The 17,207-nt window shown below is 35.9% G+C and overlaps 1 protein-coding gene across 2 annotated transcripts in view; it reads right to left on the bottom strand.

Moving 5' to 3' along the window:
- Positions 1–2,440: 2,440 nt before the first annotated feature.
- The window catches only part of LOC121322797 (neuronal tyrosine-phosphorylated phosphoinositide-3-kinase adapter 2-like), a 43,768-nt gene continuing 29,001 nt past the window's right edge, over positions 2,441–17,207 (bottom strand). For both annotated transcript variants that reach the window (XM_041263099.1, XM_041263100.1), the window contains 3 exons: positions 11,397–11,597; positions 10,249–10,352; positions 2,441–2,794 (listed from right to left, as the gene is read on the bottom strand). In XM_041263099.1, the coding sequence (XP_041119033.1) occupies positions 2,567–2,794; positions 10,249–10,352; positions 11,397–11,597 (533 nt within the window). In that variant the 3' untranslated portion in view covers positions 2,441–2,566. The remainder of the gene's footprint in view (positions 2,795–10,248; positions 10,353–11,396; positions 11,598–17,207) is intronic.

Raw genomic sequence — 17,207 nt, forward strand, 5'->3', positions numbered from 1 at the left:
ATTTATATTTAAAATCTCCACGCCAAGAAGCAGAAAAAGTGTAAATGATTTGCACATATCTGAGCTCAAGACACACATTATGTGGACATATTTTATAACCTCTTCTGCATTTTAATAAAGAAGTTGCTCGCCAAAGCTTTTTTTAAACAAAGGATTACACATTTTATTTCAATGTTTATCCTGTTATTGGTTGATTAGAAACCTGTATGAGTTTCCTTTAAACCTATTTTTGGTACCGCAGTAACAGTGTTACTGAGTTTGTTTTTATCTTTTTTTTTTTTTACAAGCCAAACAATATTTAACAACAAACTATAAATAAATTTAACAGCACAGCTGTTTTTCAATAGTATCCCAAAGTAACACATTTATTTTTACAGTGATTTAGGCCACCAGCCTCAATACTACCCTATCATTTAACCCTTAAGTGACCCACTACCTTTAGTCACAGTGAACCATGGTCTCCTCAAGGCAACTATATTATTAGCAAAGGTGTCATTGTAAGCTGTTCGATACCAGTGTGACTTGAATAGTAGTATAAGGAGTTTGTTTAAGAGGGGTCATGGAAGCCCTATATAGCACAGTGAAAAAAAAACAATGAAGGAGATTACCTAGTAGATACAAGATAGTTTCACGTAGGTATGATAAACTATCTCTATATCTATCTCAGATATACGAGAAACAAACTTGTATGTTCATACGAGATAGACGCCTTTTTTTTTCACTTTGCTTTTCAGGCTCCTGTAAGGTGTGCTTGCTAGTATTATAAAAACTCTTTGTCATGCCTTAGCTTTAGCATCACCTCCACACCTATTCCAATCATTGTGTAGTTGAATTTGGTATAGTTTATGTCTGTATTTCAAGACTTTAGACTTTTTTTGACCCCGTTTCTCTAAGGCTCAAGGAAAAGTACGACTGTGTTGGGCAAGCCATAGGGAGACTTTAAGATAGCTTTAGAAACACAGTCACTAGGACAGGAAACAGTTACTGTAAAACTAACGACATTGCTAACAAGTGCATCTTGAAGTCCTACTCCTTTTGGTTTAAGTGCTCACTTAAAAATGAGTTTATTGAAGGTTCAATATAGCACTGCTGAATACAGTTGATGTACACTGTTAATCCCCAGTATTTCTAGTGTGCCAATTGCAAAATCACACTCCATACTGTCTGTCTTTTGATCATTGTAAAAATAAGTAAAGAAATTTAATGCAAAATGTGTGGTCTCTGCATATCTATGAATTAAAAATGTGCTCTTTGAGTCCAAATTGAGATTCAAGCCCATATCCAAATTGTGGCTGGTCAGTTTCCTGGGTCTGGACTTGATCTTGAATCATCTGGCTAGGACCCAAAAACTGTAGTGTCTCTCTGCTAAAAGTTGGCTGACTAGGATGCAGCACCTCAAAGCCCTAGCCTTGAAAACTGATGGATGGAGTTGATGGCTTTGCCCTTATTAATGAGCAGATGTGTCATCACTGCAATGTTACATAGCTAAAACTCAAATGCTCTTAGTTCAGGGCAACACTAAAAACTCAAATGCTCTAAATTCAGGACAACACCACTGAGGGAATGCATTAATACACCACCCAGATGTGTAAATTGGCACAAACACCTGTAGATGATATCTGACAGCCAAACAATTCTCACTAATTGGAAGTGGTTGCTACTTAATCAAAAGATTGACAGTACAGGTGTAGTACTTCTGTTGATGACAATTGGCCTCCAGAACAGATTTGAGTTTTAGCAACATGCTGATAAATTGCTCATAAAAAATGTATTTCAGCAGCTTGTTATGCATGTTGCTGATAAACAGTACATTTCTAATATCTGTAGTCCCCAGCTGTAAAAGACAAGAAAAAAAGCCATTTGTTTTTGATTGAATGGAGATTGAGTGGGGTATTCCATCACAAAGATGTTTTCCCATTCATTTAAGGGGTAGTGCACAAGATTGCAAGCCATCAGAATTCTGGAGCACATGGAGCCAGTTCAAATATCACATACATAATAAAACATTTTAACTTAGTTAAGCTGTCTTGTTTATCTTAATAAAATTCAAGCTGTCCCACAGTTAAAATGTTTAAAATAACATTCTCAAAATATACGTCCATTAAAATATTATTATTTTGTTTTCAATACCATTGTAGGAAAATTAATTTTAAGAATCTTACAAAAAAAAAGATGAAGTGAAAAGCTCACTAATTGGCCTGACATACTGGTACTAATAATTGATAAAGAATAAATAAAGATTCGTTTGGACGTCTTGCCGCAAAAGCACAACTAAAACAGGATCAAAAACATATTGGATCATTCTAAATTTAATTTTTTTTGTTTGTGTGGAAAATATCTAAGTAATACTAAGCAGATTTCATATTAAGACATTTATCCAAATAGAAAAATATGAAATATAAACAGTAATAAGAAAACATTTTTGGACACCCCCATTTTCTTTTGTATTGCCTAGTTCTGATATGAAGCCATAGGTCACAACTGTCACCCTATTAAGGAAGCCTTTGATCTACCTGCACAGGTCAAAGGTTGCAAACAAGGAAAATATGTTCCACCCCGGATTTTGTCAGATGGCTGTGTCCCAGAACACAGTAGTTTGTGTGGTGTAGGGGGGAGGACTGTACTTCTTGCTTCCATTGTTCTTTTTCCAGCTTGGCAGATTAGGCATGCTGTCCTGTTTACAAATACCTTTATCAGGTTTCTGTCTCGCCTTGATCTCCTTGCACAGACAGCGCTTCTTCTCTATCATTTCCATCATGGTGTTGTCCCCGTATACCCACTGCATATGTGCTACCTAGTAGGGAGATGATAAGGAAGATTATTTCTAATTCAACTGTGTTAGCTGATCAAGTAAGTCAAAATTATATATTTATATACACAGAAGGATACCACATTTATTAATATATAACAGCAGACACTGATAGACACAGATCAAGTAGAGCATTTCTAATAAAATGTAGGTCATGAAATACCCCAAAATGGTGAATTGCAATGGAAAGCCAGTTTAATTTGCCAGGACCAGAGTCATGTTTTGTGGTACTGTTGGAAACATAGAATATCTATTGTACGTGGGTTTGCGAGTAATTTAGTTGACAAAATTGAATGCTGACAATGCTCATACTTCAGTTCAGGCAGATGCTGTACGGATTTAATCAGTTACTTATCTGAAAGAAAAAAAAAGCTTTGCCTTTAAAGTCATTGTTTTGCATATGTTGCTGACACAATCAATAGTCTGACTTAGTGGCTTACTTCAAAAGAGATGGGATATTGTTTCAAAGAAAGAATATTGATGATGCATCACATTTGTCTTGGAGGTCCACCATGACAGGCCTTACAAAAAAAGCTCTTTCTTTCTTTCTTTCTTTCTTTCTTTCTTTCTTTCTTTCTTTCTTTCTTTCTTTCTTTCTTTCTTTCTTTCTTTCTTTCTTCATCTTCCATAGTGAAAATGTGACAAATAACAAAAAAGAGCATTGCATATGCACTTGTCCCTTGTGTAAGCTGAGGCCAGATAAAGTGTCAGCTGGTACTAGATATAGGATTCAATAAAGGTCAAGAGTTAGGCATACAAAGGTCAAAGTTCATTTCACTGAAATACACTAACAAAGACATCAATCAAACCGATGCAGATGTCAGGTAAAAAAATTCTGTTTGTCAAAATTCTTTAATTTGAATATATTTCTAGTACTGCGATTACCATTGAGAACCTGACTTAAAAAAATAGACCATACATTTGACATCTGAAATTTAAATGAATGATGTATTATGCCTATCTTATTAAGAGGATCAAGACCTTAATATAGGGCCCATGTTTATTTACCAGTATACTATATACATGAAGCAAGGTGATCATATTCTCTAATGTGTCAATACTACACATTACTGGTGTGAAACCATAGAGTAATTCCTGATTTACTGATGCTCATCAATTGTCACAAACATTTGCAGATGTTGTGATTTTCTTATTTTACTTGCATTGTCAGATTTATTTATTTATTTGTTTGCCAGCCTGTGTTATATTAATCAATCAGAAGGGTACATGTTTTAATGAAGTAATTGCTTTCAGCTTGTGCTGGCCTAGCCTAACCTATATCTTAATCTAATGCAATGTGCTTTCAGTGTTTAAAATTGTAAGAGGAATCGGATTGACCAGAAGATCAGTTCTACTGTGATTGGTGTAACAGTCATTAACTGCCAATAGCCTGCCAATAAGTCAATAACCTGCACTTTAATCTAGGGCAAAAGTGCCTAGGAATGAGCATAATGCATTTTACATTATACATATTGTCTATTTCTTCCTTCATACAAAAAAAAAAGAGAAGAATGACATTTTAGAAAACCCTCTGTTACAACCATCAATGTGAAAATATTCTAACTAGAGATGTGGTACTTGGGAGATCTTCCAAAATTGAAAAGGGACAGACTGACCGTGTCCCAGACAAAGAGACTGTCTTAATATCAAGCTTAATCTCAAGGAGAATGTTCACTGTAATAGTCCTTATAAAAAAAGAGACGCTGCAAGCAGGATAATCTCAGGTAGAAACAAAGTTGAGTTTTTAAATGTATTACTGATTTCTGTTTCTTTTGCTCCAAGAGAACAGGCGAGGGAATTCTGTGTCTCAAGACAATGCTCTCTTAATGGAGCTGTGCAGAGTGTGTTATATGTACAGACAAAAAGAGAATTCAATGATCAGAAGAACAACTCAGAAACCAAAAAATTATGCATTTTGCTTCTCTGGCTTGCATTCTGATGTAGAACATATGTTACAAAGAAACAATGTGAAAGGAATTCTGGAAAATGGACAACACGGGATACACTGTATATTTTACATAACTGTCAGATGTACTTTACAAATCAGGAAACTGTAAAATACCAGTATGTTACCAACCTGGGTGGCATAAAACTGTATACAAGAAATGCCATAATATCATGCAATATTAACAGCAGCAATTACAGTATTGAATATATATGTATTATTCAGGCCTGTTTGTGTGGGTAGAGGCATTGTAGAATTGTTTTTGGTGATATGTAACCGGTTTCTGTTTTATGAAACATTTGCTATGATTTAATTGTTTGAATTGTTTAGTACTACTGCAGACTCACCCTAGTCTCTTATAGTTTTACTGTCATTAACCAGCTCCTAATGATTGCCTTGTAGTAGAGGCAGTGACATGATTTGACCCCCAAGACACTGCTTAAATGAAATGACATTCTTGGGTACCTCTCATGATTTACATCCTAGTATACCTAATATTGGTCAGCACATCTTTATGACCAATATACTTATATATTTATAAGTGTTACTGGTAGCTGTGAAATGAAACCCAAGTGTGTGACATTGTGGTCCAGTTATATGAAGGTCTTCATGCCAAAATGCAGTTTGCACCATTTTTCTTTTTTGTGAAAGGAAAATATGAATGTGAATGTTTCCAGTAAAATGCCACACCTTGAAAAGTTGATAATCCTGCCCTTTTGTGTCTTTGCGTTTCTATGTAAAGGAAGTGGTGATGTGTTTGTAGTTGTCTTCACTCTTGCTTTATTGATGCTGGCTTGCATTGTGTGCAGGATGGATGCCACTATGAGGAGTCAACTCATAATACATGAAGGAAGCAGGAGACTCCTGGGAAATGCTCCTTCCGGTATTAGTTTAGTAGAAGTTACGTTTGAAAGGACCACCTTTTGACTTCATGTTTCCACTTGCAAATTAAGTTGGCAGCAGTTATGCAACCTTGCTTTGTTTTTTTTTTTTTTTTTTTTTATCTTTTTGATACATTTGAAGTGATATTTAAAGTGTCCATGCTTTCTCAATTCTTTTTGTGTGCCTTTGCTATGCTTTTATCATGATACAGCTCTTTCTTTTCTACAGTAGATACACAAAACACAGTTCCGCTGCTGGACTATACTATACTCGGCCCGCTTTTAAACCATTTACTATACACTTTTTTTTTAAGGCATTTTCTGCTTTTTTTTGGGAAATTTTTAGCTGTCTTTGCTGCTCTTTTCGCTTTGAACAACCTGACTTGTGTTTTGATGGCATATTCAATATACCGTTCATTATGTACTTATTACCACAACTGTGGAAAAGTTACCTTACTTCCACAAAGTGCTTTTTTTTGTACCAGGCAGGTTTATTATGGAAAATTGGGGTGTGATGTAGGAGTTTGTACAGAGAATTAAAGTTGGCTGATAGGCCTATGTGTTTATTTTTTTCAGAAGTGTTTATGATTATATACCTTGTATATAATCAAATGGAACAGTCTGTTTTTTAATCGACAGACCTATTATAAAGTTTCACCCTGAGTCCCATCTGCATAGCTCTGATTTGATAATGTGTGTTTTGACTGACAGTACAACTTCGCCACGGTTTATTTTTGAACCATTGGGAGAACAGTTTTTTGTTTTTGTTTTTCGATAATGGACTTTGGGAAAAAAAAAAAAAAAAAAAAAAAATTGGTATGGGCACAGATATTATAGAATATCTCAGGTATGGGCCAGTGGAGGCTGGGCCCGGGTGCAGTCGCATCTGTCATGCCCCCCTCACACCTGCCGAGGTAGCAACAAGGTAAAACAAATGTTCTGAGTTATTTATGTAATATCACTTTGCAATACTGTATGTATCTATTGATGTTTTATAGTGTAATAAACGTCCGATTCCCTGTTCATGTGTTGCATTGTATATTTCATAAAAAATTCTCTTAGCTCTGTAGGACTTGTGCCAGGACTGTTCTTTGGCAGGTCTCCAAATAATGAAACGTAATTATTCAAGCATTGATTTCAGTTAAAAAAAAAAAAAAAAGATCATTTTAACTTCAAATACAATACCTGTGAGCACAATTAAATTACGGTTCCTGTTCATTCTTTTACCGGACTCATCAATAGCTTATTTTTGTCATTGAGAAGTCACTTGGCTGCGTGTATTTTTACAGGAAGCCGTCAGTTCTTACACCGTGTGTGACATGGCTTTGACAATAAGATATCACCTTGTAGAGAAAATATACCTTTATTGCTTTTACTTCAGAAGTGTCTTTGGGGTAAAATCATGTGACTGCCTGAAAAGCATGTCATCTCAGTAAGGGAAGCAGGGGTGAGGGCGAACCTCCACAACAATAAACACCAATCTCTTTCTTTAATGTATACTAACTTTTGTGATAATGCTGCTTTATACATACATTGCATGGATCTTATTTAAATTGTATATAAAATATACATTTAACAAGACATGCATTTCTTATTGTTCTATTCGATTCTGTTTAAAACTCCTGGTTGCTTTATAAAAAGGTGTTATGCCAGTTGCTGTTGAAATATTTAGACGGGATCTAGCTTGAAACATTGTGTCTCCTTCACTAGACTGGACAGTACAGAAGCTATTTCCTCCTTTTTTAATAACCTTTCTGCTTATAGAAATACAAACATATTTTTTTTGTTCTAAGAACTGTTAAAGAGGGCATCTGTTAGTATATATTGTCTGCTTGAATGACAAGAGAATATCCTTTTCCCCAGAGATATTCAAACAAGAGCATTGCTAAACGTGTGGTGACATCGCCCTCGTGTGGCAAGTTTAACAAAATGCAAGTATGTGAACACAGCTTGAAAACGAAGTACACAGGAAACATTAATTATGCACAGCAAATCCAGTGGGCTTCCTTTCTTTTAAAAATAAAGTGTAGTTCCTCACCTTGTAGTGTGATAAAATAACACTGAGGGAAATTACTCCATGTTTAAAAATCTTAAATACAGTATCAGTAAATGCTGTTGGACATGGTAGATCAGCTGTGGTTTGTATCTGAAACAAAAACACATTGAAAATGTGAAAAAAAGCCAAGTTATCAAAAGTGCCCAGCTATTTAAAGTGCAGATATCAAAAACAGAAGCCAAGTTTCAAGAAACCGTCTGTTTGGTGCTGGCCAAGATTGCTCCAATGGTTTCTTGGCTTGTGTTTTTGATATCTCCACTTTAAATGGCTAGGCTCTTCTGATAACTTTATGTTTTTTCACATTTCCAGTGTGTTTTTCTTTCAGATTTACCTTACTTTGGTGACTTATGTCTCTTACTGTATGACAGGTATTTACCTTTTTTTTCTACATTTCACCTAAGAGTGTTGGGAACAACAAATATAAAGTGAAATGGTGCTTTTGGCTGATTTTGCTGCATCAATACCCTGAAACACTTAAACTATCCTTGCTGTATAGAGAGTCTCTGGCAGTTCATGCTGATAACTTGGCGCGAGGAACTACCGTTCCTCTCAACATAAAACTTTGGTCAAGTCACTTTGTCTGGCAAATGCTGTAGTGAAATGTGTGGTCCGAAGTGGTCAACCACAAGGAGGCAGCAGTAGATGAGTGGGTGTGCTTCCATTGGATAACAGTTTGGAACATGAATTATAGTCCCAACATAAACATATAAGGGAAATTCACAAAACATTTACAAATGTAATCAGCCAAAATCTTCTGAAAACAAATGTTACAAAACAAGAAATAAACACGTTCTCTGATGTCAATAGCTGTTAATAATTTAAAGACATTAGTGAACACCTCCTCATCTTAATAGTTTTATTAATTACTGTTGCCCCTGTGCACTTCCGATTTTTTTGCAAACGAACAGCTGTGGTATCCGTCACTGTTTACCTTCTTAAAATAGACCTGTAGTGAAGATTGTGGAGAAACGCTATCAGTGAAAAGGGCACAGTGGAGTTTATAGCTGCTATTCATATCTCCCAGTTGCTTCATGCAGCACAAATAGCTTCTTTTTTTTGTTAGTTCACAGAGAACCGCAGAATGAAAAACCAATAAGGTCTGAATACTCACGAATTCAAGTGCACAGAAGGGTATAAATTATGAATAATTGTAGTACATTGTCACCCAGGAATTATAATTTAATATAAATCTATTGGCCTGACCTAAGCACCATGTTACTGGATTCTCAGCTGGTGCACTATTGCATTACTAATATGTCATTGTAGATATACATTATTGTAATCCTGGCTTATTTCATATTGTACTTTAGTAGTATAATTTACACTTACTGTAAACTGTACTGTATTTAAATAATTGACCTTGCATTGTAACCCTGTTCTGCCCTGTAACTCCTGTAAGTCACCTTGGATAAAATAAAATAAATAATACATGTGAACATGACAGTGGGATGCTGCATCTTTCAGCTTAAAGAACTCTTACTACACTCATATAATTCCTTAACATGCTGTGTTAGACTTAATTCAAGACCATCTTTCTTTAGAATTATCTGGAAGAGGTATCACCAAACTAAGCCACACAGGCTCTATTTTAATGCTTGAAACAAAGCACAAGCAAACCCTTTGTATCCTATAGACAGGTGCTTGGCGTCACTGAAATGAATATAGAGCCTTCATTTGTACACACACACTGCCATCTATTTTTATTATTTCACAGACAGACACAGACACACCAACAAAAAAAGGACAACATCAAAAGTGCAGGCTTAAAACACAATGGTATTTGAACACGGTTTTATTTGCTTTGTGTTTTTCTTTTTTTAAGTTATCTGTTTTTTGATTGTTTATTTACAATGTCTTTCAAAGAACTCGTACCTGTATTCCTTGTGCATTTCACAGTACAATTAGATGGACTATTTAATAGTCAATAAAACTGTTTCAGCTTAATGTGCCTGACAGTTGAGCAGAATTTATAATTTTTAGCCCGAAATGATTAAAATATTCTAGTCATATTTTAGCATGACCATGCACCAAAAGGCCCTAAGTTTCTGGGCAAGTATAATAACATGACTTTGGGATTACAGTGTAAGACAAATATTGATTACAATTTAAAAGATATATACACATTGGTAACAAAATCACTTGGAATATTGGGGGATATTTTTGATTATTACATACATATTCCAACATTATAATATTGCGTAATGGAATAGAATAATTTGCTGAACTGATAACTCACAAATTGGATAAACTGAATAAATGTTTATTATAAATATTAAAAAAAAAAAAAAAAAAAAAAAAAAAAAAAAAAAAAAAAAAAAAAGCTTTTGACATCATTCAAATGTTACAGAAATTGAGATACTTAAACACAAAAGGCACAAAAAAATAAATAAAAATACAGTAAGCAACCAAAAAAAGTTCCACCAGCCATACAGTGAGACAGATCTTGACTGGTAAGAAGGACACACAGAAACAGAAGACAAACTGAGTTCACTGAGACAAATGAGACACTGGCACGTGACACCACATGAGCTCATTCATGGCTGTCTAACGATGGTACCTGGCTCTGTTGCATCTCGCCGCCTTGCCTGAAGGGGGCGACGGAGGGAGGAGGCACACCTGAGGTGGATGCAGAACGGCCTAGCTTGCAAACTGCTTTCGATTCTGTAGAAAAAGACAAGCATTTAGGTTTCACTGTAACCATGACCTACATTGACAGCGTATACTGTAGAATAACTTGCATGTTATCCCCAAGCAAAAGTGCATCCACTTGGAGAACGCTCATTTAGCTTCACGGCTTCGACTCTTTGGAACTCTCTCCCAGCTTTGGTGCATGATGCTCCCGCCGTTATTTGCTTTAAATCAACTCTCAAGACCCACCTGTTCTCTTTTGCTTCCCATGCTCTTCAAGCCTGATTTCGGCTACTAGCTGCTGTGTTGCTGCTACTATTTCACAGATTATGTTACTATCATGTATTGTGCACTTTCTACTGTATTTAATGTACTATTTCATGTATTATGCTACTATTATGTATTACGCATTTCTCTGTATTTAAAGTATTATGGATTTTCTTGTTGTTACTGCATCTTGTAAAGCACTTTTTGATAGTGGTCTAGTAGGAAAGGCACTATATCAAATAAATATTGATTGAGATTGATTGAACTGTACACCTAAAGCACGCACAAGGGAAAACATTTGGACGATTTGACAAACAGTTATTATTGAAACTACATCCATAACCAAAATCGAGCAGGAAATAACACATAGTGCACCAAATCTGAAGCAGATACATCAAAGCATTTGGTCTCCATCATCCGGAAATTTAAAAAGAAAAATAATCTCATAACTGCAATGTAGTTGAGGCCAAGGTCATAGGCACATTTTTAAGTATGCATATAAGAAGTATATACCTCAGATTGTTTCTGTCATATCAGATATCGGAAAAGCTGTGGAATAAGCAAAACCTTATATAATCCATACATATCAGGACCCCTTTATGAGAAAGCAAATATTACCTCAATTCCACAGCATTTGAGACTTGTCAATATTATATTTGGACTAACTAACCACTGCAGTACTAATGAAATACAATGAAGCAGAACATCCACAATTTGGCTCCAATATAGGTAGTTATGCACCCAAATTGCTGCAGTACATTTATTTGAGTTGCATCAGGATCACTTTTGTTTCACATCCAGCCTCCTTACCTGAACTGCTGCTCCCTGACATTAGAGTTGGGCTGACAGACGATCTTCCCAGCCGACTGGATGTTGCTGTTGCTGGTTGTCCAGGCTCACCATCCCATTCGTGGGCCACCTTCTGCTCTCTTGTGGTCCCGTGACCCCCTTTATCTTTGCTCTCATGCCTGAGAAGAGGCTCAGTACTGTGGCTTCTGCTCTTTGCTTCACCTAATAGAAAATCAGAATACAATACTAGTTTTCATTTATCCTTCTTGTGATAAGTTCAGCATCTGACTAAGTGCATTGGAAATACTGTCCAGATAATGCATGGGTATTTCCACTAATGGTCTATACTTGCAGTAAGTGTTCAAGCATTCACAGTGCTGCGTTACCTTTCTTACAGGAAACATGTACTGTTTTATGTTACAAGCAATCATATTTGAATATTAAGTGCAATACATTTAGTATTGGTCTGTTCTTGTTAGATCCAAGTATGTTGTATGTTGAGGGGAAGTTTGTTAAAGTATTTGTTCAGTATTTTTAATATGACATTCTATAGGGGAAGGTGGGGAACACATCCCTACATTAAAATAGAATAAACTTAGTATCTGTTGAGAAAACCTTCGCGCTCTTGTGGCATCCATACTAGATACGTGATCTTTACAGTCTTTCAGTGTATTTGCAGAGATCGGTCATATACAGTACAATAATACTTTCTGATAAGTTGTTGAATCAACACATTTATTTATGTGCCCCAACATGTCTACTATCATACCTCCTTTTTAAACCTCCTACAGCATATATATTTTGACTGCTCTGCTATTGTGCATTTCACATTATTAGTTTACAGTCCCTAAAGCACGTGGGTCACGTTAAATGTGACTTTAATCATATATTCAATGTTTTGGTAAGTCAAATCATCACTCGGGGTTCAGTTATTATTATGCTGACCACCTGCGGCAGGGCAGAAGCCCTGCCTGAATAAGGTGTGCATGGAAACAGAAAACACATGGGAATGTGGCTGGAGCTGTAAATTGAATAAATGATTAATGATTAAAGATGCAAACACAGGTGTGTTAAAATATTGGTGAGAGTTGAAGCTGGTGTTGGTGAAGGTACATGTTTCTGTCCTGTTTATGTCTGTGAGTTTTTGTATAGACCTTTTGTTTTGGCTCTTGTGCCTTTTGTTTTGTTAATGTGTTTTGTCCGTACTGCATATTTGTGAATTAAATGTGCGCATTGGAGCTTAAACTGCAGCTCTGTCTCTGAGTCTCTCTTCCTGCCAGTAACATATTGGGCCATGACGTTGTCCTGTCACACTGCCATAGGCATTTCAATTACTTTCTTCAACAAAATTGATCAGACCCAATAACCTTCTCGCTGCATGCTTGACCTGTCATGCTAATATAGAAGCCACATGCTGCCACTTATAAAACAAAATTAAATCTATTCTGAGCACTATGGCATTTAAACATGGACAAGTAATTGCACTCTTCGTCTTTTATGATATGATTGGACTTGTTTCAAAATGTCTCCAGCAGGAGCACTAATTTGTTTAACATTTCAACTGGTGTCCTCTCAGTTGTTTTCAATGTTGATTATTACACTTGCTTTTTTAAAATCACCACTGTGGATTGAGGTGTCTTCATGCATTAAGATCTCCTGCTTCTGTTATTGAACACCATGAATAGATTTAGACACGTTCTCCAAACAAAACTTCACCTACAATATCTACCCTGACTTTGGGTTCTTCTTTTGTTAGAAGGGAAACTCGAACCGACACGATGTTTGGCTGCTACCAAGTGGATTATTTCAGTTTAAAACAAATAAAGGATGGCTTTGTTTCATTTGAAACAAGAATAAAAGTTAAATTTTGTGTAGCACTAGGCCAACTGGAATGGTGCTAATCATTGATTGCGATTGCAAGCACACCACATTTTTATTTTAGTAGCCCATTAAATAACTTAATTCACGTTTCCATTCTTTATTATATAGTATATATGTATCTACCCATGTTTCCCTGAGGCACATCTGCACACACCTCCTTCTTAACTCTGTAAAACCCATTAGATGGTGCTAAAGAACAAGCAAAGTTACTTAAAGGAATATAGTAAAAGACCAATATCTCTCACAATAACCTTTTACTGAAAAAAAAAGCAACTTCACACATCAAACTGTAATAGAACATGATCAACCATTTATCTTATCGCCTGTTCTAAAGCTGCAGTAGTTGTTACATTTTATTACCTTAAACCCCAGCATGAGCTAATATCCATATAACCCTGATTTATGTGTCTGTCTAGTTCAGTATTACTTTACACAGATGTTTAACTTTATGCAATAAATCTTGTCTGTTTCAAGAAGGGCTATTTTCAGTAGTATGAAATCAGAACACAGTAGTGCTGTTCCTGCTTTGCTTTCAGGCCCATTACCCACTCCATCACTAGTGCAATTTTGCCTACATTGTTTCTATAAATACAGACACATTACATAAAATTCTCTTCAAGCTCTGAATTCCATATTTTGGTTTAAATTAGTTTTATACTCCTTTGAATTCATACAGATCTCACTCACTATATTCTATATTTACATTTATATGTTTTGCCTAATCCAACGGGAATCCAGGAATTTATAATGTGACAAAGAAGATCACTATTTCCTATATCCATCACAGGTGTAGTATACTGTAGGTGTCAGTAGCTCAGTCTCACATACTTGTGCTAAGGAAAGTGCACACCAAGCATCACCACAAAGCTTAGATATTGTGCAGAGTACAGAGTTGCTGTATTTACGGAGGTCTCTATAGCCTTGTCTTTTGGGACAAAAGTCCTTAAATGCTTAGCATCTTCCAGAAGAGGGAACTGGCCTTTATATATAAAAATATTTTATACATACAAACTGTACTTGTCGCTGAAAAATGTGAATGTATGTATTGTATTCTCATGAGAATGGGTATGTAAGCCATAAAAAAGAAATAGATGAATAAATAAATAAATACATAAATAAATAATTGACAGGGTTTATCGCGGATAACACAGATAATGACACGTACATTGACATCACTTGTCTTTCTTGCTAAATAATTAAAATTAATGTGATTAAATCTTTGAATACTCAGAGGCTTTTGAACACAGTGAATAAGGTTTTTTTTTTTTTTTTTTTTTTTTTTTACAGAAAATGATTGATAACGTACTCAAGGAATAAACTAAGGTTAATAAAATAGGCTTAAGAATTAATGTTACAATACCCCAGAATACCAGTTAAATTAAATCTTAATAAATCATATCTGCTTCATAATAATACTTGTAATTTATCAGGGGAATAATAGTGCTGGGAATGTTATACAGTAGATACATTTCCTGTCTCCCTTAAGATGTACAGCTTGTTTTGTTTTGCTTTTCCAAATGGTTGTTGCTTCCTAAAGGTTGTATAATCCAGTGCAACATCCGCTAATCTTAGTGACAAGATCAACTACTTTCAAGGTTGTGCTTAAATAGGTCATGCATTCCAAATCAGTCTCTTGGTTCTTTTACTCATAACCTTTGTCACAATCATTCTCGTTCTCTTTATTTTGGAAGCACAGTGTAGGCATTACACTGTAAGATTACTAATCAATTAGAGAACAGGCAAACACCTATTGCTTGGTTTGAAAATCACCCATTCAGAAAGTGAACTTCATTGGGTCAACGTTTGCCTAGCAACACAGTCCCCTGATGAAGAAATTACATGTTTGGTTAAAGTAAGCTTTTTTTTTTTTTTTTCTTATAAACTGAAAAAACTTTCCCATAGTACCCTCATATAAAGTTTCATTGTATTTTATCATTGTGAACAGTACAAGATTCCAGGGTAACAGTACCTTGTACTACATTAACCCTTAAATAGTGTTAACAACCCTCAAATAAATTCCTTCCCTCTGACTATAATAAGGATCTCAATATTAGCTTTAATAAGCTAGATCAAGCGTAGGGCTTCAACTGTTAAAAATGTTTAATAGCTGCTCATATAATGCCCTATTTCACTCTGCTGCAGACACTCTTGACACGTGAATTTGCGACCTCATGGCTGATTACTACAATGTCAAGAAAGCACACGCTCTCTGCTTTCCCTGACTCTTCTGCTCAAGTTTCCACGTACACGATGTACAACAAAATGACATCAATGCTAGTTAAACTCCGCTGGCCCAATGTATCCAAACGATCAAGGTCATAGTTTAACTTGCATACTCCACTATATGCCTCAGTGAGTCATCAGAGTCTTTATTTAACCATTTACACCAATTCAAGTACTAAGCTGTTCCAAACCTTGCATGGTTTCTGAGACGCTGGTAAGGTAACACACAATCCCTAATGATTGGCTCGTTATCTTTATCTGATTATCTTCTAGAACTTGAGATTAGCTGTGATTTACATCTGTTAAACTGGGACAGTTTGAAAAGGGCCATGTACTATTATGATCACAATATTTAACAGCCATTATCCAACGTTATCCACTGTGTCTTGTCCTGCTTAATGTATGTTAAGAGCATCCGATTGTAGTGAGTGGAAACACATGAGAAATAACATAGAAAGAATTGTGATGTTTTCAATATAAAAATGCCCTTTATAAGGCAGTCGTTTAAACCCCTGAGCCAGTCGTAAGACACCAGGGTCATGGCTCTCATTTGCCCCATAATGTCATACCACTAGCACTTTTATTCTTGGCCGAACACAAATAGCATATTGTACTATGGCTCCTGACTATACTGTTATAAATTGGGAGCACAACTGTATAACTGATAGCTTATATAAATCTAATAATTAAGAAAGCATATAAGTATAATAATCACAACAGCCAGTATTATTGCAACTAAATACAATAGTTTACTGGTTTAGTTTATGTCTCTGTTATTGATCAGTAAGGCCCCAAACAGCAACATCAATAGACAAACACCATGATATATTGGTTTTCCTTGAGTGGCTCAAGAGTCTTGCATTGTCATATAAATACAATCTATAGAAAGTGAGATCTGTACTGATAACAAACACAAATCAGGGGAAACAGGCTGACTGAATCAATTGTACCTACTTGTATGGAGCAGCTGCCCTGTAGATAAATTTGTCTTGACTAAAGCAATCGTACTGAGTAACAAGCATGGGAGACATTCTGTCACAGGTAGCTGGAGTGCACGTGAATTCTGCTTCCTGATGGGTTTGTATACTAATGCTGCCTGACAAACAGGGGGCTGGATACCTGAGAGGGACATGGGAGATGACAATGTTCAGAAATGTAAAAAAAGTCTTGAGATTTATTATGATCGTGAAGCTTACAATACAAAAAACAAGCCATAACACACTGCATAAACCGGTCAACCACATTTTGGCCAGCCTGTATCAAAGCAAAATCTTTTTTTGATTGCCTGCAATGCCAAATTGTTGTAGATGTTCCATCAGCCATGTGACATAAAAAAAGGGCCTGATAGAAAATTCATTCAAGCATATGAGTTAAAATACTACTGCAAGACTCTATGTAACAACATAGGTCTGAAGGTCAATGGACTTCAAGGAGCTGATGGCAGTGTACATTAACATTATGGAAATAAACCCTACTGCTGTATTTCAGAAGCAACCAGTAAGCATGCCCTTGTTATACACATTTCCTTTTGCTATAGTCCCTTACTCACCTGAAACTAATTGCCACCGGCTGTGGCCAATGAAAATATTATGTTGTGCTTTAAAAGAGATCCCGACAGACATCAAAGGACATAGAGTTGCGTTGCACAGTAGAGTAAGGGAGTGAGGGAGTAAGGGAGTAATGGAATGAGGGAGTAAGAGAGTAAAGGAGTGAGGGAGTAAGGGAGTG

This window comes from Polyodon spathula, chromosome 11, assembly GCF_017654505.1.
Source record: "Polyodon spathula isolate WHYD16114869_AA chromosome 11, ASM1765450v1, whole genome shotgun sequence".
In the NCBI taxonomy this organism is placed as follows: Eukaryota; Metazoa; Chordata; class Actinopteri; order Acipenseriformes; family Polyodontidae; genus Polyodon; species Polyodon spathula.